Source organism: Bos indicus x Bos taurus, chromosome 20, assembly GCF_003369695.1.
Source record: "Bos indicus x Bos taurus breed Angus x Brahman F1 hybrid chromosome 20, Bos_hybrid_MaternalHap_v2.0, whole genome shotgun sequence".
In the NCBI taxonomy this organism is placed as follows: domain Eukaryota; kingdom Metazoa; phylum Chordata; class Mammalia; order Artiodactyla; family Bovidae; genus Bos; species Bos indicus x Bos taurus.
This window is the reverse complement of record NC_040095.1, coordinates 41,069,275-41,093,222: the sequence shown is the minus strand read 5'-3', so window position 1 is coordinate 41,093,222 and position 23,948 is coordinate 41,069,275. Positions and strand designations below refer to the sequence as shown.

The 23,948-nt window shown below is 34.5% G+C and overlaps 1 protein-coding gene across 4 annotated transcripts in view; it reads right to left on the bottom strand.

Moving 5' to 3' along the window:
* ZFR (zinc finger RNA binding protein) overlaps positions 1-23,948 on the bottom strand; it is an 83,734-nt gene that overhangs the window by 7,592 nt on the left and 52,194 nt on the right. For 2 of the 4 annotated variants that reach the window (XM_027520577.1, XM_027520576.1), the window contains 6 exons: positions 22,092-22,254; positions 20,810-21,015; positions 19,964-20,114; positions 17,234-17,375; positions 12,549-12,646; positions 11,586-11,681 (listed from right to left, as the gene is read on the bottom strand). In XM_027520577.1, coding sequence (XP_027376378.1) covers positions 11,586-11,681; positions 12,549-12,646; positions 17,234-17,375; positions 19,964-20,114; positions 20,810-21,015; positions 22,092-22,254 — 856 coding nt within the window. The remainder of the gene's footprint in view (positions 1-11,585; positions 11,682-12,548; positions 12,647-17,233; positions 17,376-19,963; positions 20,115-20,809; positions 21,016-22,091; positions 22,255-23,948) is intronic. The other 2 variants (XR_003507251.1, XR_003507250.1) reach the window with 1 other exon arrangement.

The following is a 23,948-nucleotide window of genomic DNA, read 5'->3' as shown; positions in this document are numbered from 1 at the left end:
AAATCAGAAAATAAAAATTACATGTAATATAAAATTAAAAATAACGAAAACAAAATAAGGCAATATATAATTTATATCTTAAAAATTATTTTGTAATGTGTGCTTAATGAAGAAAAATAGATTAATGGGTTGTTTTGGATTTTCAGTTACTGCTATCCTTTTCTATTAAAATATGACAGTCCTTAAAATTCTTTAGATATGTAGGGCTCACATATACTTGTTCTTTAATGCCTACATACCGATAATACTGAAGAGTTATAGCAAGACCATATTCTACCAAGATGACTTTTATTTTTCCTTTAAGAACAATTATCTAAATTTTCATTTAACATACAACTGTACTTCTATTATCCTTAAAGAAAATATAAATTATACTTTCACGGTAAATTACATTTGAGACTCAAAATCAGTTAAAACCAATGAAGAAAAAAAAGAAGTATGGATTTAGATCCAGAAAGCATTTTGAAGAGTTTATTAGAAAGATCTGCTTCCATTTAGATTCTAAAAATTAAGATATAATGTACAATTCAGTGGGTTTTAGTACATTTACAAAGTTGTTCAACCATAACCATTCTCTAATTCCAGAACATTTTATCACCTCCAAAGAAACTCCACACCTACTAGTAGCCATTCTCCATTCTCTTTCCTCAGCCCCTGGCAACCAATAAACCACTTTCTATTTCTATAGATTTGCATTTTCTAAACATTTCATATAAATGGAGCCATATAATAAGTCACTTTATGTGTCTGGTTTCTTTTACTTAGCATTATGTTTAAGGTTTATCCACATTGCAGCTTTTACTCAAATTTTAAATAAAATCACCAGTAACAATTCAAAGAAACGAAACAGATTGAAACTAGAATGAAACCCTTAAAATGATAATGAAGTTTAAAACACTGAGGATCCATTTTTAGTTGTGTACTTAAAAAACTCATAGATTTAATTAGAGGTAAAAACCACATCCACTTACTCACCCCAAGGCCATTACTCGCATCTTTTAAGTAAGAATAATTCTTAAAAGATTGGACATGTGGAGGTTTTAGTTCCAAACAAATTAGGAATAAGTTGTAAGAGAGATACGAATCTGAAGAGCGAGTACACATAAAAAGCAAAAAAAAAAAAAAAAAAAAAGATGACAGCTAGGAGGAGCATGAAGTTTAAAAAAATCTGAGAAAAACAGGTGTCAATAATGATAAATGTAAATTGCAACAAAAAAAAATTAAGATGGTTCAGTCTAATTAAGCTGAAGAACGTAGGAAGTTGTTCAAGACATTTAAAACTGTTCAAGACACAAGACCCTTAAAGGGTCTTCATTTAAAAATTTTAGTATTTTAAGGCATCAGCTTCAGTTATCTAGGCAACTCTATGAATGCATATTAAACACTTTTCCTGTCCAGACAAGTATTATTTCAAGATGTCCAAAAGACTGGAATCTTTGAAAATAAGGATTGTCAATTGTCATTTATGGAATCCCTTTGCCTAGCATAAATGGCTGGCATATAGAAAATACTTAGTAAGTACCTATGATCAGAATACTTTTGGAAAGAAATGTGAAAATAATCCTGTTAATTAAAGAAATCAAGGGTTGTAATTAACAAGTTACTAAAATACAAAATTGATGTCTTAAAATATGTTCCTTTCCAAAAATACCTCAAATTTATATAAGTACTTTTAGAGAATGTTAAGGGAAAAACAAATATTCACTAATCAGCTATAATACAGGTGCATGCATACTAAGTGCTCAGTCATGTTCAACTCTGCAACCCTAAAGGACTGTAGCCTGCCAGGCTCCTCTGTCCATGGGATTCTCCAGTCAAGATTACTGGAGTGGGTTGTCATGCCCTCCTCCAGGGGATCTTTCTGACCCAGGGACTGAACCTGAGTCTCTTAAGTCTCCTGCATTGGCAGGTGGGCTTTTTAAACTACTAGCACCACCTGGGAAGCCCCAGAATATAGCTATGTCAAGATACAAAAATATTAAAGGTAATTCAATGCTTTTTAAAAACCTGCTTATTGACTGACCTCTAGTGGGAATATATAATTTATACTTATGTATTAAAGTAGAAACTAAATAAGAACCAAGAAAGAAATGAGTATTTATGGAACACAAAGTCCATATATTGAATCACAGTAAAACTAAGTCAACTGTCTGCCTTCTGAGATCATTTGCTGTGAAGCAAGCAATTTAAAAATGTTAATTTTCTATGGAACATGGCTGGTCTCCAAGCAGATGTCCATGGTTAGGCAAGCAACAAAAGTAGAACATAGGAGGTTTATATACTCTTAAATGCATGCATTCAAAAGTAAAAGGACAAAAAAAAGTAAAAGGACAACATCAAAGACAAACAGAATCAAACAAGGGAAATGATTACTTAGGCAATAATATAAAGGATTCTGATGGCAAAAGTTACTTAAAAAAGAAACGCTCTCTTAAATATTATATGTTAAATGACATGAAATCCAGGATTGCAATATTTGCTTTAGGGAAACATTCATGTGGTATTATATTCTTCCTTCCCATCTTTAACAGTAGTAACTTACTCCTGCAAGCGAAAAGAAAGTTATTTGCCCTGTGATGTCAGTGTTCTACCATTTATCATTCAGAATCTCCTCACTGGTTCTAAAACTGACAGGAGCTCTCTCACTACAAGTCATCATCACTAAAATCTAATACACTCTTCCAAAAAAAAAAAATATATATATAGGGTTTTCCAGGTGGTTCAGATGGTGAAGAATCTGGCTGCAATACAGGAGAGTGGGTTTGATCTCTGGATCAGGAAGATCACTTGGCAAAGGGAATGGCCACCCACTCCAGTATTCCTGCCTAGAGAATTCCACGAACAGAGGCCTGGGAGTTACAGTCCATGGGGTTGCAAAGACTTGGACACAACAAAGCGACTAACACATGAAAAAAAAATACGTGAAAAGGTATGTGGAGCACATATTCTAACTGCTGTATGAACAAAAAGAACAATTATGGCCTCTCAGCCTCTTCTTTGGGGACTATCTCATTTCACAGATAATTTTTTTTTTTTAAATAAATAAAGATAAAATTCATATAATATAAAGTTAACTATTTTAACGTGAACACTTCAGTGGCATTTAGTACACTTACTAATATGCTGAATAACAGCCACCTCTATCTAGTTCAAAACATTTCTACTACTCCAAAGTAAAACCCCCGGCCCATCATGCAGTTTCTCCTCGTTCTCTCATTCTCTAAGCCTCAGGCAACCGCCAACCTGCATTCTATCTATCTGGATCTGCTATTCTGGATATTTTATACAAATGCCATCATATAATGTATAATTTTTTGTGTCTGGCTTCCTTCACTCAGCATGTTTCGGAGGTTCATCCATGACAGATGATTCTCTTTCATAAAATATTCCTTAGCTTAATATAGATTTAAAAAATAAAATATACAATAAACATTAAAACACTTTTTACCAAAAAATGCCTTTCTGCAATTTACAGCAGGTATACCATTCTAAAGGTATACTAATCTAAAGGAGGTTTCTATTCTACACAGCAATTCTTAAGTCAGATCAACCTTACAAGAGAATTTTACCTATACTTTCTTTACTTATCACTACAGATTTAGGACAAAAGAAGAACTAATTTGAAGGCAGTATATTATTTGCTGTACTCACTGTAGTGGTAAACACTAAAGGCAGGTGGTAGGACTTAGATTTATTCAATAAGTAATCTGAAGGCTAAACAAAATTGAAGATCAAGTTCACAAGAACTTCAAATTTCTTTCATGCAAACCAAGAAGAAAAGTTACTCTCTGCTTAAGGTGACAGTGCAAAGCCAAATCTCAAGATCTCTTGCCCCCCAAACCTGGCTATGATTAAAGAAATATGTATGAAGCACACTACCACCACCCAAATAAATATAAAATGGCTTCAATTAAATGGAGGAACAGGCCAGTGAAAGAGTATTTCTAAGAAAGTGAGTGGCCTTGGGCAACTCTCCATTTATACTTCCCTAACTGGCTCTTTAGAAGACAATGGGGAAGGGGTTGGCAGTTGAGTGGGGGAAAAAAAAAATCCAAAAATTTCACCAGAACTCTCTCAACTCAGAAAGTAAGAACAAGTCATGTTGCGGGCAGCCTGAGGCAAAGAAATTTTTCTAAAAATAATCACCTTTCATCTAAAAAGAGAAAGGAAAAGCAACAGAATTCATCAGTTTTGAAGGCTCTTTGCCGAAGACAGGTAGGGAAGAGTAGAATTCCAATTATCCACATCTAATTATCTCTAATAATAAATACAGACTTGACTAACATGCAGATAAAACAAACAACAAAAAAAATAAGCTCTTTCGAAGGAGTAAGAAACAGGGAAAATTAATATCAAAGACTGCTGTGAACTCTCAATGAAGTTTCCCAAAGTGGCTTCACACACCCCAAACCTTCTTCTGATTCAGGTAAACAGAAAGGTGTTTTTGAAAGGAGATGGTGAAGAGTTTCAGGAAAAAAACAGCAAATTCTGCACAGGCAAAGGCTCTAGGAGGCCACTGTGGGTTTGAAATCTGAAGCCTAAAGGTGTGCCAAGGGAATCTACCTCAAAGACTACCACAGCACATTGAATTAGGGAACAGAAGAGAGAAAGCCCATGTCTAGAAACTCCCTGGCAGTCCTGTAGTTAGGACTCAGTGCTTTCATTGCTGGGGCCTGGGTTCAAATACCTGGCCGAGGAACTAAGTTCTTTACATGGGGCATCCAAAAAAAAAAAAAGAATACATGCCAAGAGAGAAAGCCAAACACTACTCCTTTCCATAAGCAATCCTCAAAGCAGAGCTCATGCGGGAAGAAATAGAAGTATTTTAAAAGGTGTGAATAAACTAAGACAGTTCTTGTTTGCACGTTTTAGTATCAAAGGATGACTTGGAAATGGAACTGACAATGCTAAGCCCTAAAGAAATGAAAAAAACTAAAACAAACCAGGCATGATATCTTTGCATTTGGGTGGAACACAGAGTGAAATCTACTTCCTATGGACTTTGAGAGTCCCTTGGACTGCAAGGAGATCCAACTAGTCCATCCTAAAGGAAATCAGTCCTGATTATTCATTGGAAGGACTGATGTTGTAGCTGAACCTCCAATACTTTGGCCACCTGATGCAAAGAGCTGACTCACTGCAAAAGACACTGATGCTGGGAAAGACTGAAGGCAGGAGGAGAAGGGGATGACAGAGGAGATGGCTGGATGGCATCACTGACTCAATGGACATGAGTTTGAGTAAACTCTGGGAGTTGGTGATGGACAGGGAGGCCTGGCGTGCTGCAGTCCATGGGGCTGCAAAGAGTTGGACACAATTGAACGACTAAACTGAACTGATGGACTTTGAATGATACTGTTAAGTCATTGCTTGTGATAAATGTATCAATCTGGTGCATATATTGAGAGGGAGATTTTGTATGTGTAAGGACAGACAGTATGTGAGAACTCTGTACTTTCTGCTCAGTTTTGCTGTGAATCAAATTTTTATTATTTAAAAAATAATATTTACTTAGAAAATAATTTATTCTGGAAGAATCTTAATTTAAGGGAATAAAGATACAACTGTCAACATTTTGAGTTATAGATAACTTGATAAATAAAAAAACCAATAAAATTAAAACCTCAAGGTTGAGACGAAAAGGAAGACTGCAGAGCTAATTAAGCAAACTGAACATTATTATAAAACTAATAAATGAATTATAAATAGTAAATATTGGGACATGGGTGAAAACTAAATTATCACCAAAAAAACAGTAACAGGGGACAAAAGAGGAAAGAGAACAAAGATTAAAACAATCACAAAGATAATAAATATATGGGACAAAGGGAATCCAATATAAGGGTAAGTGGTGCTAGATAGCATATTCAAAAGCAGAGACATTACTTTGCCAACGAAAGTCTGTCTAGTCAAGGCTATGGTTTTTCCAGTAGTCATGTATGGATGTGAAAGTTGGACTGTGAAGAAAGCTGAGTGCTGAAGAACTGATGCTTTTGAACTGTGGAGTTGGAGAAGACTCTTGAGAGTCCCTTGGACTGCAAGGAGATCCAACCAGTCCATCCTAAAGGAAATCAGTCCTGGGTATTCATTGGAAGGACTGATGCTGAAGCTGAAACTCCAATACTTTGGCTACCTCATGCCGAAGAGTTGACTCATTGGAAAAGACTCTGATGCTGGGAGGGATTGGGGGCAGGAGGAGAAGGGGACAACAGAGGATGAGATGGTTGGATGGCATCACCAACTCTATGGACATGAGTTAGAGTAAGCTCCAGGAGTTGGTGATGGACAGGGAGGCCTGGCGTGCTGCAATTCATGGGGTCGCAAAGAGTCATACACGACTGAGCAACTGAAGTGAACTGAAAATAGAGGATCATATTAATCATTTGTCAAATGTGCAGACAAAGATTTCAATGAAATGATGACACTAACAACAGATTCCAGGACATAATTTGGTTAAGTTACTAAAATTCAAGGATAAAGACAGAATTTTTTAGCAACCTGCAGAAAAGGTAAAGGCAAGAAAAATAGGCTGGACTTATGGTGGCTCAGATGGTGAAGAATCTGCACAAAATGCAGGAGACCTAGGTTCAACCCCTGGATCAGGAAGATCCCCTGGAGAAGAGAATGGTTAACCACTTGAGGATTCTTGACTAGGGAATTCCATGGGCAGAGGAGCTAGGAGGGCTACAGTCCATGGGGTCACAGAGTTGGTGACCCCATGACTAAGTGATTAACATAAACTAGATTTAGCAATACTCAATGCTGAAAGATAATGGAGCAATACCAATAAAGGGAGGAGAAAAAATTGCGACCTAACAATACATTTTTCAATAAAGTAATGGTAATTGGCAAAGATTCTCAAACATGAAAGAAATTTTAAAAACTTCAAACACTTTTTGATAAAAACTACATGATGATAAAATTCAGTCAACCAAGAAATAAAAAGAGGAAACCCCAGTAAAGCCCTAGTGGCTGGCACCAAAGCATTTAAATAGAGACCATTAAATAATCAAAGGGAATATACTGACACATAAGGTAAATGTAGTAATTTTTAAACCTTTAAGATTTAAAAAAGCATTAAGTGTAAACTTTCCTGTTTTCTAAGTGGAATCAGCATTCACTGAGTAAAACAGATAAATCAAGAAACAGGTTTTGACACATTAAAATAAATGAATGAATGAAACAAATGAAAAAAAAAAAAAGAAAATACTAACAAAAACCCAAGAGGATAGGAGGAGGAGGAGGAAGTGATCATTTTCTCAGCTTTTATAGATGAGAGGTTAACAGACATTATCTAAAATTGTTAAACAGATGCAATGAAAATACCATATAAAACTATAAGGTCAACAACTAATTGTCTAAATAATCAGAAAAGAAACATATTCACACATAAAAAAGAACAAGAAAAGGATAAGAATTATGGCAAAGGATAGAAAAATACCAGAAACATACCAGATAAATGCTAATAAAAATGAGTTTAGGAGGGTGCAGTATAGCTGAAATATATTAAGGGGATTTAGACATTAAGCTTCCAGCTTTTAGATAAGAAAGTCACAGGTATATAAGCGCACATAGGGAACATCGTCAACAATATTGTAGTAATTGGTTTTACTGCAATAATCATTTCATAATGTATTAAAATATGGAATTACTATGTTGTACACATGTATGGGTGTGAGAGTTGGACTGTGAAGAAGGCTGAGTGCTGAAGAATTGATGCTTTTGAACTGTGGTGTTGGAGAAGACTCTTGAGAGTCTCTTGGACTGCAAGGAGATCCAACCAGTCCATTCTGAAGGAGATCAGCCCTGGGATTTCTTTGGAAGGAATGATGCTGAAGCTGAAACTCCAGTACTTTGGCCACCTCATGTGAAGAGTTGACTCACTGGAAAAGACTCTGATGCTGGGAGGGATTGGGGGCAGGAGGAGAAGGGGACGACAGAGGATGAGATGGCTGGATGGCATCACTGACTTGATGGACGTGAGTCTGAGTGAACTCCGGGAGTTGGTGATGGACAGGGAGGCCTGGCGTGCTGCGATTCATGAGCTTGCAAAGAGTCGGACACGACTGAGCGACTGAACTGAACTGAAAGGATATAATGTTGAGAGCTATTTAAATGTCAAAGTACTGACATTTTGGTGTGCTTTAAACTACCAAAATACTGGTATTTTATGTTATATGTACATGATTTCAAAGACTGGCCAGCAGCTTTCTTTGCCCTCCCTGATTCGTCCATCATCACTCTGCCATGGCCCATGTTCCCCTAGTTCCTTTGACCTGTGCATCCTCTCTTTCCACTCAGTTCTTAAAGCTCTGCACCCTCAAAGCAGAGAGGGTCCCTTGAAGTTTATGGCTCTCTCTGATGAAGAGAAAAAGCAAGGTGTAGGGTAAAGGGCCATCTGCAGTGAGACTTTCAGACTTCAAGAATAGCTGAGAAGTGGCCTGAGAGTCCAGTCTCAAAAGTACTGAAGCTTAGACATAATATAACAGAAAGAGTCTCAAGGACACCTGGGTTGCATGGACTGAAGCTGAAAGAAGGAGGAAGTAAAATGATAATATAGAATGCTTGTATTTTTATATATTAAAAAAAGTTTAAGTTATATAATGTACATACATTTGTATATTAAAAATCTATCAATAATTCATTGAATTTTCATCACAAGTAAATACTGAAACACCCATTGGTTATTTTGCTCCAATACTGCACCTGCTATTACTGACTAATCAATCAGAGAATTAAAACAATAAAGATGCTATAATGGGCATTTTTAAAACTTTAAGGGCACAGAACTCTATTACATAAAAGTTTTGAGTATCTGGTTGAATGGGTCAATTTTTCTAGGAAAAGTTGCCAAAATTAACTCCAGGAGAAGGAAAAATTAAACAAAACAGTTACTCACAATAAAAGAAATCAAGAAAGCGCTACCCTCTTTATAAGGGACTGGGAACTGATAATGTCAAATGAATTTTACAAATGTTCAAAAAACAGTATTTTTGATGATCCTAAAAACTGTTTCAGAGTTTAAAGAACAAAAGTTCTAAATTAATTTTTATAGAGTTAGTGCAAATCTAATAAAAGGACAAAAATAAAACACAAAACTTTCTTTATTGTCACTGCAAAAGTGATGATATTCTATCAATTATCTATTAATTCAATACAGTACTACTTAAAAATAATTAAAAGAACCCTGGAGTTCATTAAACTGAACAAAATGGCAGTCAAGTTCTTTTAGAAAAAGAACATGAGAAAACCAAAACAAAACAAAACACACTTAAAACAAAACAAAACCAAAAACAAAACCCCCAAACAGTGCAAGATGGTCTTTATAATGAGCAGCAGAGAACAGAGAGGGGGAAACTCTGATGAAAAGGACATCAGAATTTTAAAACACACTATGAAGTTTTAAAAATTAAAAGAGATTAAGGACTTCTTTGGTGGTCTAGAGGTTAAGAATCCACTTTGCAATGCAGGGGACATTGGTCCAATCTCTGGTTAGGGAACTAAGATGCCACATGCTGCGGGAGAACTAAGCCCACGAACTGCAACTATCGAAGCTCAAGCACTCTGGAGCCTGTGCATCACCACTAGAGTCCATGTACCGCAAGGAAAGATCCCACAGGACACAAGGCAGATTCCGTGTGCCATGACTAGACTCGATGCAACCAGTTAAAGAAATATGTAAAAAATAAATAGAAAAAAGAGTTTAATAGAGAAGATTGAGGAATGAAAGACTACTGTAGAAACAGGCCTGCAACAAAGGAACTTTGGTTTAACAAAGGGTTTCTCTTCCTCAGTGTTATCGATAACTAGTATCGACATCCAAAAATATCTCCAAACATTACCAAATGTCCCCTGGGGGCAAAACTGAAATGTGGTTGAGAACCACTGGTTTATGATAATGGTGATATTTCAAAATGGAGGTTGGGAGAATGAACATCACTACTAAATAAAATGCTAAATGGTATTGGAATAATTGATAATTGGTCTGGAAAGACATATTGCTGGATCTACCTCTAGTCCATTTATGATTTTCAAATTAATTTATAATTATACAAGTAATGTATGTATATTTTATCCTAGTAAAATCCAAACATTACAGATCTCTAACCTAAGCCCACTTCTCACTACTGAGAGACAACTCCTGTTGTAATACAGAATATATCCTTCCAGGAATAAGTAAGCAAACATCTGTAATAAACATAACTTGATTGGGGGAAAAAAGCTCTAGAAGAAAGCATGTGTGAATAATCTATAATCTAAAACATGAGAGAGTATTTTGTAGACAGAATACAAAGTTGTTAAGTCATAAAACACTAATGGATTAGAATTTGTAAAAATTTTAAACCTTTTATAAAACAGCAAAAATTATTAAGTTGAAAAGCAAATGAAAACTGGAAAAAATATTTTAATATAGGTAAGTGCTAATTTCTTATAGAAAGTAATTATAAATTATGCGAAATATGAATAACAGGAACTACCAGTTAAGAGGAAAATAATTATAAATGCCAATAATCACTTAAAATTTAAATAAAAAATAAGACTCCATTTTTTACCTAACATGTGTTAAGAAGTGTGATCTTACCCAAAGTTAGTGAGGATGTGAAGAAAATGCTAAGTTCAACAATTTTTGGTAATTTTAAATGATCCACCTTTCCTGGTTACAATCAAAACATGTTCTTTGACCTTGGAATTCTATAGCAATTGACCCTAGCCATCACATGTATATAATACTCATAAAAGCGTGACTACCATACAATGAAAATTTAATAGCAGAAGACTGCAAACAATGCAACTGTCCATCAGACGGATACCAGTTAAATAAAATATGGCATGTCCATAAAAGGAAACACCGAGTAGTCAATACCGTTCTCAAAGAGCTCCCAGAATTAAGATAACCCTGGCTAGTCAATTCTCCCTAACCCAACTCTAGAATCTGTAGGTTCAGTTATACTTTTGAATGAATCCTTCTGTATCTGAATTTTTGCTATTTAGGAACTCAAATATTTCAACATCAAAGAGATATTTGTACATAAATAAAACAATAGGAATATACACGACGTGCATATATGCATTTCTCCTCCCTGGAAAAAAATCACAAAAAATTGTGCCATGATAACTGGCCTTTAAATGATGAGAAGGCTTTCACTTCTTATTTTGTGCCTTTCTGCATTCTTTGAATTTCCTAATTTTATGCATTTTTTTGGATAATACATATTTTTAAATGTTAAAAATTACTTATACATTGTTAAAATATCAACAAAATCCTGCATAGGGAGATTAATAGCTCATTTAAAATTTTCTTTGTATCTTTATGTATGTACAACTAATAATTGCACCTATAAAAATAATAAACACTGTGTGAAGAGTAAAAAAAAAAAGAAGGAAAATTCAAAAAGAAAATCAAGTATAATTCTCAGCAAGTTAAACAGTCTGATAAGACCCTAGAACTTCTCATGAGAAAAAGAAAAAAACTCCATTTAGGAAATGGAAATAAAGTTGATAATTAGATGTAAGATGAGGCTATAAAAAACTGCAGAAGTATTTCTGAGACGTTTATTTTTCACATACAGTTACATATTACTTACCCAGCTTGGAAAATCAGACCAAGTTGGAACTCGTTGACAGAGGTCCCGGAGAATACGTATGATAATCACACAGGACTGTAGACCATTAGCTCTAGCCTTGAGAGCAACACAAAAATCAACTGAATTAATCTTAGAAATATTAAAAATATCCCTTGATGAAAAAAAAGTTAAAATACCACTGTTCAATGGAAGCTCAGATAAAAATAAAACAAAAATAACCACACTTAAAATTGGATTCAATGAGCTGCCATTTACAGCAATATTTTATGCCAGGATTAGTATTTAAAAGCTGATATTTTAGGTCAAAGTAAACAGATTATACAAGAATAATTGTTCTTGATCCCCTGTGAACCTTGACCTGTGTTCATTTAAATCAGTAAACTTAAAAAAAAAGTCTGCCTACATTAGAAATTAAAGAAAAAGTAAAGAGCTAAAAAGTTTGTCTAGGGACTGAAAGATTAAGGAAATCTGTTTGGTTTCCTTTCTGTGCCTTTGCATAACTGCAAAGTCACTAAACCAAACAGCTGCTTCCTCACCTTTCATTCCCTACACTTATTAACTTAAGAGAAAGAGGGGAAAAAAATCTTAAAACTATACACAAAGCTTTAAACACATATTCCATTATTTAAAGCAAAGTTAATCTGCAGCCTTATGGAATATAATATATATACACAAACATGTGATGTTCCTGAATAAGTCAGCTTCAAATATGGCCACTGAAAATAAAAATAAAAAAACCCAAACTACAAAACACCCCCCAAATCCTAGTTTATTGTCAAATTAATAGTAACTGCAATATGCAGATCTTCATACCCAGCTTTCTATGTTAACATATTTTCTGATATTTAATTTAAAATAGTATTGCTTGGGCAATCTTTTGAAATGTTTAAACACAGTTAAACATGTTGTACTGAACTACTCTCTCATAAGGCTACAAGAAAAAAGTAAAATGATGTTCCGAACCTGGAACCACTTAGCGTGGCGTAGAGCAGCCAGAGCGTCAAGGCATTTTTGCCTGTCCAAGACGTCCGGTGGGTCTTTCACCATACCCGAGGTTACATCTAAAATGGATTGAATTGGCAAAATGCAGTGAGGAATGGGTGTTTGACCAGGTGAGCAAGACACTTCCTTAAAGTAGCATCAGTGTCACACGAGCCATTTGAGGGTTTTGTCAGCACTTTAATGTAACCCAGGAAGTTATTTAACAAATTTACATAAATCTAATATGAAGATCAAGAATTCTTTAATTTAGAAATATAATAAGTAATTTCTACAAATATAAACCCTACCCCACCAAAAGAAAATCAAAAGGAAGGATTACTGGATACAGCGCACCAGCACAAAGACAACAAGAGGGAACACAAAAATCCACCTTAATAAATGAGAATGTACAGTAAACTATCCTTTTGTTCAGTATTTTAAATGGTCACAGGTTATTTTGGGACTAAAATGTCAAAGAACTAATGATAAATATGGGATGATCAATGCAGTAATAATCACAGAAAAAATAAGGAGTCAAAAACAGGCATTTCTAGGAGTTCAATGATTTCTCTTCCACAAGAGAACTTTAGTTGTAAAGGAATACGAAATGCCCTTTAAAATTCAGTTCCCATAAAGTATTCCAAAGAAAGAATAATTGGAGAGAAACAATGAGTGAAGTAGAGAAGGGCAACAGGAACTAGCATGGTTAAACAGAGTAAGTATAGAAATAGAACAGATACAGTAAGCAGAATGGTTTGATGATAAATATGCAGAATCTTTTAAGTTATAGAGTTTATAATAACTGATTTTAATCAATTATTATATTAAAATATAAATGAGTTATATAAAACTTGAGAAGAAAATCTGAACCTAAATCAGGGCAAAAAGTTAACTTTATATTAATAAAACTAGTTGGAGGGCCAGCTTACATTCATCTAAACATATAGGTAAAATGTATATAAAAGTTGCTAATCAAACTATTCATAACTAAACCAATCTAATTCACAATTCTTGGTGATATTTAAAAATTTTCTAAATATAGGAAAATAACATGCTAGGCAAGTAATTTATTGAATTTAGCAGCCTTCTAGATAGAAAGCACCCAAATTAAAGCACATTTAGTATAAGATTTAATAAATCATTGAGGGTACCAAATGAATATGAGACAAACAATGAAATATATGATAAAAGAACACATGAAGGATAGTTTTAAGAGTACCACTGCAACTCTGGGCAAGTTATTTAATGGTATATTTTTATATGAACATTAAGAAATCTTAAGAGATACTTGTCCTTATTTTGAGTAGATGATATATTAAAAAGCATATTTTTAAAGTGATAAAAAAAATTATATCCCTTGTCTGGGCTTTTCTTTGCTTAGTTCTTACTCCTTAAATAATCAGATGGCATGGATTTTCAGAGAACATATTAGAAGGGAGATTTACAGATACTCAAAAAACACTGTGTGGCATTCTGAAAATGCCACTGAAAGAGGAACTTGGGCACTAAAAAGAGAGTAGCAAGTCAGAAATACTAGTAATTTTTTAAAAACCAATAAATAACCTCAAAATCTGCAAGATCAACTACTGAATCCAAAAATATAGTGAACATAGTTAAGAAATGGGCTATTCTGAAAGAAGGAAAAAGGACACCGGGAAGCAGAGCTAATTGAAGAACTAAAAAAAGAAACAACAACAAAAAACCACTCCCCAAAGCAAGGTTATAGAACAGGCTGAAGAACCCTTTCCATGTCCCTTATTTATTTATGTTATTTGCTAAAGCTAAAATGCAAATAGGTGATAATGTGCAATCTCTAAAGAAGTTTCTGAATTTTAATGTTAATTCATGTTTTAATTTCTTCCAATATAAGAAAAGTTTTCTTTTTGCACACAAACATTTATAACTTTGGAAATTTAAATTAATGATACAATTTCAAAGATGCCAAGACACCTATTGCAATTTAAAAACAAATTAAGAGCTATAAGTAGGAAATGTCTGTCAAATTTAGAGTGTGGATTTTTGCACCCATTCTATATTTCAAGTGGATTAACCCCTTAGATATATTGTACTAAAATCATACTTGCTTCCTAATACCCAGTTAACAAAACAAAAATTAATAAAAAAAAAAAAAAAGCAAATTCTTACCCTACGAGAGGTATTTTATGAATTTTAAGGGGTTAATCACCAGTTAGAAGACACGCTGTGTCCACACTATTTTATGATTAAAAGTTAATGGGAATATATTAATTTAAATTAAACATGGTTATGTAAAATATATAATCCACCCAACAATTTAAAAACTAGTGTGAACACTGCTCAATTTTAGAAGAGACAAAGACAAACAGAACAGCCACACAAAGGACAATAAATGCCAGACTCTGCATCCAATATCCCTCTTTAAATCAAATGGCAGGTGTGACACTGAGCTTTTGAAAACCTTGGTCAAAAATCCTTCCGATGTCTTGGCAGCAACCCCTGACAGGAATCAATTCCCTCTGCTAGAAGGCTTTGGACCGGGCCTGATAAGCTAAAGGTGGAAAAAAACACACACAATACTTGACTTGCTACAGAAGAGACGCTGTAGCAAGGGTTAGAACATTTGAACATTTTAAGCTTCACGTCAATTAAAGGTTTACTTAATATTTAACTGTCAAACACAATACTGTAAAATAGATCTGTCATGTGTTTAACAGTTATTTGGGAAATGTAATCATATCCTTTAAATAATTTTTGGTATTAAACAGGACCATTACGCATTTAACAGCCTACCACAACTATGTGCAAGTCACCAGTCTCACGGTTTACAAGTACTCTTCCGGCAAAGCCTTCCTTACCCTTGGACTAACTCCCCAAAGCAAGCTAGAGGCTTTAAATGATTTTAAGACACAGAGCATTCAGAGCTGCAGTGAGGGAGAATACATACCGTTTTTCTGCAGCAATCTTCATAATGAGGCTAAAGACATGGTTTACTGCAGTTATCTGCAGCAAGGAACACTATCAATGTTTCTACACTTTTTGCACATCCAACTTTTCAGCTCAGTGTCTTGAAGAAAATCTTTCAATTTTGGACTGATCATTTCTTTCACCGTAATACTTATGAAATTCAGAACAATAATTCTATTTCAAGTCTGGGTCAGACAAAAGTATAATTTTGTTTCCTTTAGAAGGGATAGGTTATTAAAGACGACTACAAATATGATAATTATTAATTTCAGACTTCTGCAACAAAATGACTTGATACTGCACAAATTTAAATAAACCTAAATATAACTGGACAAAATGTGCTCTGAAATAAAGGTAAGTGGTTATATGAGTATAATTTCATACTAAATACAGTAACTTTTATCTATAACATAATCAAAGATTTCCTTTTCAAATCCTAAGAGTCATATGCTGCATCCGAATTGACCAGATTGACTCAGGAACTGTTTTTCCAGCAATATCCACAGCCAGACCTTGAGTGGAAATTCATGCTAATATAAAAGAACCTTCACACAAAACCAACTTATTTTTAAGATAAAAGCTTATACAACATACAAGTCCTGATATGTGGTATATCTGTATTATGTATGCAAAGTTAAACAAGTCTCTTAATAATAGCATTTTTAGTAAAAATGTTCTTTTCCTGGGTTGTGTAAAGCCCAGTGCCTTTAAAAAAAAAGAAAAACTGGTTTGCTGTAAGAAAACAAATTTAAAGGAATAGTAATTGAGAGTCTACTCATGCTATTTTAGACAAATTAATTTTAAGTATTCTTTTCTCCTCTGTATCACAAAGAAATATTAGTGTAGACTATATAACTCCATATTCAACCAATTAAGATGTACAAAAACAACATGAAAGGAAACAAAGTAAATTTTATCTGACCCATAAAACAACAGAACCAACATACCGCAGACACTGACCATGCTTTTTGGCTTAAAAGCTTTTGAAGCTTTGAAAATGTTATAGGACAGTCCCTAAAGCAACATTGCTGGCACCAGCAGGATTTCATAGTCTACAATTGTAAAGTAAGTTAAAAACCTCTAATTGTGCTGTAACTCATTAACTACGCCTACCATCATTTATTTTTCAAATCTCTGGTAGAAAAGCGGGGGTCAGATGCCCAAATCTAAGTGCATTAGGATGCTCTGCATTTATGAAAGCGCTCCAAACCAAAGAGCAACCTCAGAGAACCAGAAATATTTACCTCAGGACAAGCCAAATCCATGATTACATATATAACAATGTCTCTTAAACTGTTATGAGTATTCAACCAATTTTACTTATGAAGCTCCCTTGTCTTTTTTAAAGACAAGAACAAGGACTTAAGAGAAGTTAAATTTGTGGCCCTTTACTAGCAAGATTTAATTTTTCATAAGTCAACTATGCTTATGACTAAGAATAATTTAAACTTTTTCCAGAAATCTGAGGTTAGCAAGAAAAGAAAAAAAAATCAAGAAAATGAATAATACCATGGTGTTTTATATAAAAGTGCATTACTAAAAAGACACTAATAAAAGATCTGGGAAATAATCTTAAGCAAAACTAGTTGCTATGTAAGTCAAATCTATCAGATTCATATGTAATGCCAGCATGTTGCCTTCTAGGGCTTAATGCCATCTTAAAGAGTAGGTAAATGGAAAAAAAAGAAGTTAATAAAAAGTAGAATGTTTAATGGCTTTCCAACCTCCTTCCCTCATGTTCTCTTCTCGAATAATTGGAGATGTCAGGGTGATAGTGACTTGCATTTTGGGTTCCACACATGAGTTCAAAATTATTGCCGCTTCAGAAACAGCACATTTTATGTCATACTTCTCAGGACTTATAACCTATATAATGAAGAGTACAAGAAATTAGCTGGCCCTCTTACATTATCAAAGCAGTTTCATTATGGCTCTTTCACTTTCTCACACTACTTTAACCATTTTGTAAGGACTAGATCATATACTATTTCCCTCCAAGCCTTGCAAAACATGCAAATTATAGTCTCTCGCTCCTTCTTCCTTTTAGAATTCTTTGTTGAACTAATATTTACCATTATTTGTATTATATGAGTTATCTGTATGTGTGTATGCACCTTTTAGATGATGAATTTTTGGATGAAAGAAACAGTGCTATAGTTATTACCATACCTTCCTAAAATAGCATCCGGGTAGCTAGTATTGCAATATTTGCAGAATATGAATGAGACTAAAAAAGATACCTGAAACTAACAGGAGCCGTAATTCAACCATACCCAGTGCACCTTGTCTGTGAAATCAACAGATCTACATTTTAAATCAGGGAGCAGAAAGTCTGGCTCAACAGAAAAAAAACAACAACAGGATTCACTGCAATTTAGTATACATGTAATAAGCTTCAGTATGCATGAACAAAGGAAGACTCTAGAAATTACACGGAGTGTTCCCAGTATAGAATCTAAATTCACTGAAGGACTGATGCTGAAGCTCCAATAGTTCGGCCACTTGATGTGACGATCCAACTCATTGGAAAAGACCTTGATGCTGGGGAAGACTGAGGGGAGGAGAAGGGGCGACAGAGGATGAGATGGTTGGAAGGCATCATATTCAACGGATATGAGTTGGAGCAAACTTCAGGAGATATTGACAGGGAAGCGTGGTGTGCTGTAGTCCATGGGGTCGCAGAGTCGGACGTGACTTAGCGACTGAACAGCAACAACAATCTAGGTTCAAATCCCAGCTCTGCTACTTTACTAATGATGTGAAGCTGGGCAAATATTTAACTCCCCTATACCTGTTTTTATAAAATGGTAACAGTAAAATTTATCTAACCTGTAAGACTGTAGGAAGAATGAATGAATGAACTACACAAAAAATTGAAAACAGTGCCTGGCACACAGTATCATATAGACGTTAACTATGATAGTGATGATGATAATTCTCTCTCTCCTGCTTATCCACTGTACAAGTACAGATTGATCTGGAAACTGTATTTTGTTTTTGAGCTTCCCTGATGGCTCAGATGGTAAAGAATGTGCTGTAAAGCATTAGCTTAACTACTGATTGTTCAGTTAGAATATAACATTTTCTCCTTTGTAGTTTTACAAAACACAACAATTTAAGATTTTTTTTTGCAAATTACATACTTTTTTCAAAGTCCTCAAGCTTCTTTTCCTCCCTTTCACTGCCCTAGCAGCCTCAAGGAAAGGTAACAAGTAGACACATAATGACAATTCTCCTGGCTCCTATGCTTAAAAAGACTCATCCACAATTTTAAAAAATCTCACATCTGGAACAATGGTAATATAAAGCAAACAACAATAAGTGCCAGAGTCATCAGAGCTCAAGTTTAATAGCATGCTTCACTATCCATTTTGGTATCAGCTGGTCTGCTGTGGTCAGGTACTATTTATTCTGACATTACCGTAGAACACATGCTGCTACTGCTGTTAAGTTGCTTCAGTCGTGTCTGACTCTGTACGACCCCATAGACGGCAGCCCACCAGGCTCCCCCATCCCTGGGATTTTCCAAGCAAGAACACTGGAGTGGGTTGCCATTTCCTTCTCCAATGCATGAAAGTGAAAAGTGAAAGTGAAGTTGCTCAGGCATGTCTGACTCTTCGAGACCCCATGGACTGCAGCCTACCAGGCTCCTCCGTCCATGGGATTTTCCAGGCAAGAGTACTGGAGTGGGGTGCCATTGCCTTCTCCACTACCAATGAAATGCCAATTCTTGAATTTCAAATACCTAAATAAGTTTTATACATCAAATTATTCAAGGAACCTTTGTTTTAAATTCCAGTCTGTGATTCTAACAAGATACTGTAATAAAAATTTTTTTAATTCAAACTTAAAAACAAGTTTTGTTTTTGTAGGACCAAAAAGGGATATTCTATTAATTGAATTTGCCACAACTTCCTGTATAAAGACAGCAACAAGTCATTGTTACCATTATAACATGTACAAAATGGAAAGTAATCATAATAAAGCTGGGAAAATTCAAATCAGAAAGTCTCTATTTTAGTTACTATATTTTATTAAAAACATGTATTCAACTAAATAGGCAAGAAGTTCATGAATTCTAAAACTTTAAGCTTACTATACATACATGGGCTTTGTTTAAAAAAAAAAAAAAAAAAAATCAAAAAATGAAAATTTTCCCCGAACTGTCTTTTCTCTTATGATTCAAATCTTGAAAAAAGAATAGGAAGAGGACATGTGCTGCAGTTTTACATTTTAAAATAAATTAGCAAGATGGCTTCATGTTGAAGAGAAGCACTATAAAACCTAAAAAAACAAAGTAGAAAACTGTGCTACCAATTTGTACAATCAAGCAATTTGGAAAGTCAAGCCAAAACTTTAAAGGCTGGCTTAGGTTTAAGCTGAAGCACAGTTAGTCCTGCCAAAAACTTCTGAACTAGACAAGGGGTAAAAATGAACATTTCCATAATACTTACAGCAAGCTGCTTGGGTAGGTTTTCTGCAATACGGCTTAATAATGTCTTTGAAGGTTTCTCTGAGCACAGCAAAACAAGGTTGACATTTCTATCTCCTCGGAGAAGTAATCCTTTCGCCAATACTCCCACTCGCAAAACTCCTTTTAAAGCTCTGTGGTAAAATCAAGTTATATTATGACATTTCCCTTCTTAACCACAACCATGATAATCTCTCAACACACAGTAGTAAATGAAATAATTTTTACATCATTAAAATTTGCATCAATTACAGTATAAGAACATTTAATATTTTTAGAAATACCCTTTATTTAGATAAGAAATATGAAAAAATTAATAAATCAAGAGATAAGTTCTCAGGAACAACTGAAAAGCAAAGGCCATTAATGCTTTTCTGTCTCATAAATTAGAATAACAAAAGTCATGTTTAATATACACAGATATAAATATGTTGCTAAAGTTTGAGCTTATTCATGCTTATGGGTCAACGTGTTAAAGATAAAATAAGCTGTTAAAAGAAAGAATGAACATGCAACAGATGCAACAAATGAATAAACACTGAATAGCTGAAAGCAATTGAAAAACTACAATGGCTGCTTTGAAAACAGACTTGAAATAGTTTTATATAAGTTTAAATACAATGAATAAATTACAAGGTTAGAGATTGTATGAAATTATTTTTCATTTCAGCAGAAAGCAGCTGAATACATTTAAAATCTAATATAAGCATAACACATGTAGACTAACACAAGAGAATTTTTAGTCCTTGTAACTTTTATTTCAAGTATAAGTTAAGTCTACATAAGGAAAACAAAACTATACAAAAGTAAAAAAACTCTGTAAACACACCTGTCTTTACCTCCCTCTTTCTTATCATCTCCCTCTTTGCTCTTGCTCTTCTCGTGTTCAGACAAGCTGTCTGAAACAAGTTTTAAAGCACGTTCAGTGATTGAAACAATTTTCTGAACCGCCTGTAATTCCTCTTCAGTTGGATAAATGGTAGCATGCTTTGTCATTACATAACGGTCATCAGATGAGTCAGGACGACGTAAGGGCTGGAGATGGGGGGAAAAAAGATAACTCCATTAAAAAAATGTTTTCCAAGCAAAAGTAATTATTTTTCAACTACACATACGCTTGTTGCATTTTTCAATAAGAAAGCCAGTTACACTGAATGTCCATTTAAAGCTATCTTCCCTTTTTTTTCCCCATTTTGGTAAAAACAAAAATGTCAACTGTAGAAAGGTACAGTATCGAAAGCGAGTATGTAAGTATGTATGTTATGCACTCAAAACAAGTTATAATACGTACCATTTAAAATTATGAAAATATATTTTATACAACTTTAAAACCAGTTCTCAAATGTTTTGCTTTTAACAAAACAGATTTTACAAACGCTTATTCTATGGAAAGACAAATGAGAAAGAATAGGTGAAAGAGCAGGAATTTAGACTGTTTCCTTCTAAGTGTTCTCTGGAAAACCAGAACAAAGAAAAAAAATAATCTTATCTTCTATAGTCTGAACTTATATGAAATGCTCCTCATAAGCCAGGTCTCTTTTATCTAGCTTCTACAGAACGTAGACTCTCAAGATGCACCTCTTTTCTACAGTTCTCCTAATACATCCACTGTGTATTATCTCCAACCATTTACCTACCCCTTATGTGTTAGTTGCTCAGTTGTGTCCAACTCTGTGACCCCATGGATTCTACCTACCCCTTATCGCGCACTTAAATTTAGAAGTAGTGGTAGGTTTTGAAGGCTAAAGATTTGAAAAAAGGACTCTAAACCATACATAATGGGAAGACAGAAATAATTCTGAAGCCAAAGCAACAGCCTTCAAAATTAGTTGTTCTTGATAATCTAAAGAACAAAGTTAAAAAAACTCTTAAGATCTGCTTCCTTAGTTTATACTGAAAATAAGAAAGATTCATGGAAATTCTACAATGTCCTTATACATAAGGACAAGAGTTGAGAAAGTATAATAAAAGGAGAGAAAATTCTAAATCAGATGAAAAACATTGAGATTTGGATATTATTAAGTCTAAAAATTAGCTCTTCAAACTGTTATTTTCTAATGCTAAACCAGTCTTACACTTTCACTGTCTATGTAAACAAAGTGGACACTCACTGCAGGCCCCTGTGGCTGAGGAGGCATGCCTGGTCGGACTCCCAGAAGGCCTAGTGGGCCCGGGGGACCATGAGGATAGCCTCCATCAGGCATTCGGCGGCGATCATCCCAATGATGCTGTTCTTCCTCCATTCTTCTCCAGTACATGTCCTCCTCGTAACGTCTGAAACATAAAGAATGATACTGTAAGCCACTTCGAAAAATATACCCCCAGAATTTACATCAATAATTACATAGAAAGCAATAAAAAATCCCAATCAGTCTAGTTAACACCTTTCTTTCCCCCTCTGTATCGGATTACATTTGCTTTCATCAATTAGTGAATGAAAGTGAATCCCAGTGAACAGATGAGAAAACAAAGATAAAAGCAAAACAAAATTTCACAGTCTGAAGACAGAGTTGAAAAAACAAGCACGAGAAACCTCACAGTTCATTCCAACTTCTCCCTCTTTACAGTAGAGATTGTAAACTTAAACGCCTACCTCATGTGGCCCGACTAATAGTGTGTGTGTGAAAGACCCAAAGGATACATTCAGTAATTTTCCTCATGTCTTCAAAGAAATGTGCTATTTTTTTTGTAAGAGAGAACTTCTTAAGACAACCTTTAATCTCCTCATCTGATACAGAGAGAGACAAAGACATTTTTCTACAATAAGGAAAAATAACAGGGATAAATGGCAAGTCACATCCCATCTCACTTTTGGGGACATGCTAAGGATGATGGGAAGTATGGTAAAGAAGGAAAGCACATGCTCTGGCTAGACAAGAGGGCCACACAGCTATTAATTACTGTCACAAGGGAATACCAGATGGTTATCCTAAGGTCAATCAGGACTTTTGTGAAATCTCATGGTCTTTAAATACTGATTCATGTTGGTGTCCAAAAAATACTATGGGCACCAAAGAAAACACCCACGGGCTGAACTTGGTGGGCAGTTAGCATGTAGCCTCTGTTTTAATGGTCAATATTTTTGGAATCTAATTTTTCACCACATGACTCTCCCCCTCAGTTCTATCTTTGCCTTCAGCTTCAAACTAGGATACTAATAATTCCCCAGGCAGTCGTGTCTTTATAGCAAATTTTTGTTAACAATAAATTTTTACTAGACAAATTCATTTAATACAAAATGTAAGAAAGAAGTATGCTTCTCAAGTAGTACTGTAGAAACCATCAATTTCTTCAGGTCAGGAATAAGCAGTGCTTTCTGGGTCATCCAATTTAGGACAGATAGAATCATACTTCTAATTTTATTCAGGTCATGAGAGAAAATGAATAACAACAGCTTGAAGGCTCTGGAAAACCATGTTCATTCTAGTTTTGAATATTCTATTATTACTAATGATGTTTAGCTTACATAAGGGCATATTTAAATACTGATTCTTTACCAATTCATACTGGGTAAACATAGTATACTATAGTGCCTAACACACTATATGCTACTTCCTGGCATACAGTAAGTCCTTAATAAATATTTGATATAGCAGTAAGAGAGAAAATAACTGCATAATCTAAGTATAGAGAAAAACTGCCAGTGCATTACAAAGGCAGAAATTTCATAAGAAGAAAGTTAAATTTAAATACATAAAAAATAAAAATTGATACATAAACAACAGTAAAGATTAAAGACAACATGTTAATGGGTTAATAGCTATAAGAAGTGTCTGTACAAATCTGTTAACAGGTAAGTTAACAAATGAATAGGCAATTCACCACAAAAGAAATTTAAGTGATTAAGCATGAAATAAAAATTTAATTTGCCAGCAATACAAACTTGAAATAAAACTGGCTTTCATGTTTCTATTTTTCACAGGCAGATATTTTAATAAATTATAGGAGCATCCCTCAAAGTGTGGCCT